The 1,009-nt window shown below is 41.9% G+C and overlaps 1 protein-coding gene across 1 annotated transcript in view; it reads right to left on the reverse strand.

The window, feature by feature from the left end:
* MMADHC (methylmalonic aciduria and homocystinuria, cblD type) overlaps positions 1-558 on the reverse strand; it is a 23,441-nt gene extending 22,883 nt beyond the window's left edge. Inside the window, exon 1 of the mRNA XM_023515040.1 lies at positions 436-558. Within this exon, the coding sequence (XP_023370808.1) occupies positions 436-558 (123 nt within the window). The remainder of the gene's footprint in view (positions 1-435) is intronic.
* Positions 559-1,009: the final 451 nt, after the last annotated feature.

The raw sequence follows: 1,009 nt of genomic DNA on the forward strand, positions 1-1,009 counted from the left end.
GCCCCATAGCATTTTGGTTTTTAGGTGAATGTAACTCAATACAGTTTATCCTTGGGCCTTTACTGTGCTATTAGATATTATTTGTTACCTGCCTGCTCTTCTCCGTCTCTCTCTCCTCATCTCTAAATAATGATGAGGGATTTTATGATGGGGGCACTAGTATTATCTGCTTCATGGATGCTTAGAGGATTATATTAGATACCCCATATAAAGAATTCAGCACCCATTGCATACCTGTGGGTTGTGGGATTGTGAATTATTTGTTTCCTTCTGTATACTTTCTTGTATATTTCAAGTTTTCTCTAGTAAGCATTTGTTACTTTTATAATGAAAAAACATACAGTAAAAGTTATTAAAAAAAAAAACCAAAACGAATTCAGCGCCCTGCATAGAACTTAGCAAGTGTACAGTAAATGTGAGCTGATACTTCCCCACCTTGCCAACATTATCATCATCATTAAACTTCTCTGGTCTACGTTCTTGTAGGGAAGTGGTAATGTGGTGAGGAGCTTTGGTTCCCAGATACGTGCACAGCACTGATACGGGGGTGCGACACATACTGCCCTTGGCCTTTCTATCTCTTTGGTATCAGGAAGTGATTGGGTTTAGAGAAGAGCAGGCAGAGTTTTGGGGAGCCCCCCATCGGGATGTTGGCCCACCTAGTGTCTAGCTACCTCTTTAGGTGACTGTGGCTCTCCTTTAGGACTCCAAGCTTGTGGACAGAGTCAAGAACAGGGGTAAGGAGACGATTTAAGCAAAGTCTCTTCACCAGTGAGCAAAAAGTGTCTATGTTACATTTTTAAACTCAGAAGATTTAGTGTGTTGTTATCTAGCTATATAATAAAATAAAAATGCTGGCCAGCCTCCATGGCTCACACCTGTAATCCTAGCCCTCTTGCAGGCCAAGGCAGGTGGATGGCTAGAGCTCAGGAGTTCAAGACCAGTCTGAGCAAGAGTGAGACCCCGACATTACTAAAATTAGAAAAAAACTAGTCGGCATTGTGGCAGG

The sequence above is a fragment of the Otolemur garnettii genome, unplaced genomic scaffold, assembly GCF_000181295.1.
Source record: "Otolemur garnettii isolate 467f Iridium unplaced genomic scaffold, OtoGar3 scaffold00064, whole genome shotgun sequence".
In the NCBI taxonomy this organism is placed as follows: Eukaryota; Metazoa; Chordata; class Mammalia; order Primates; family Galagidae; genus Otolemur; species Otolemur garnettii.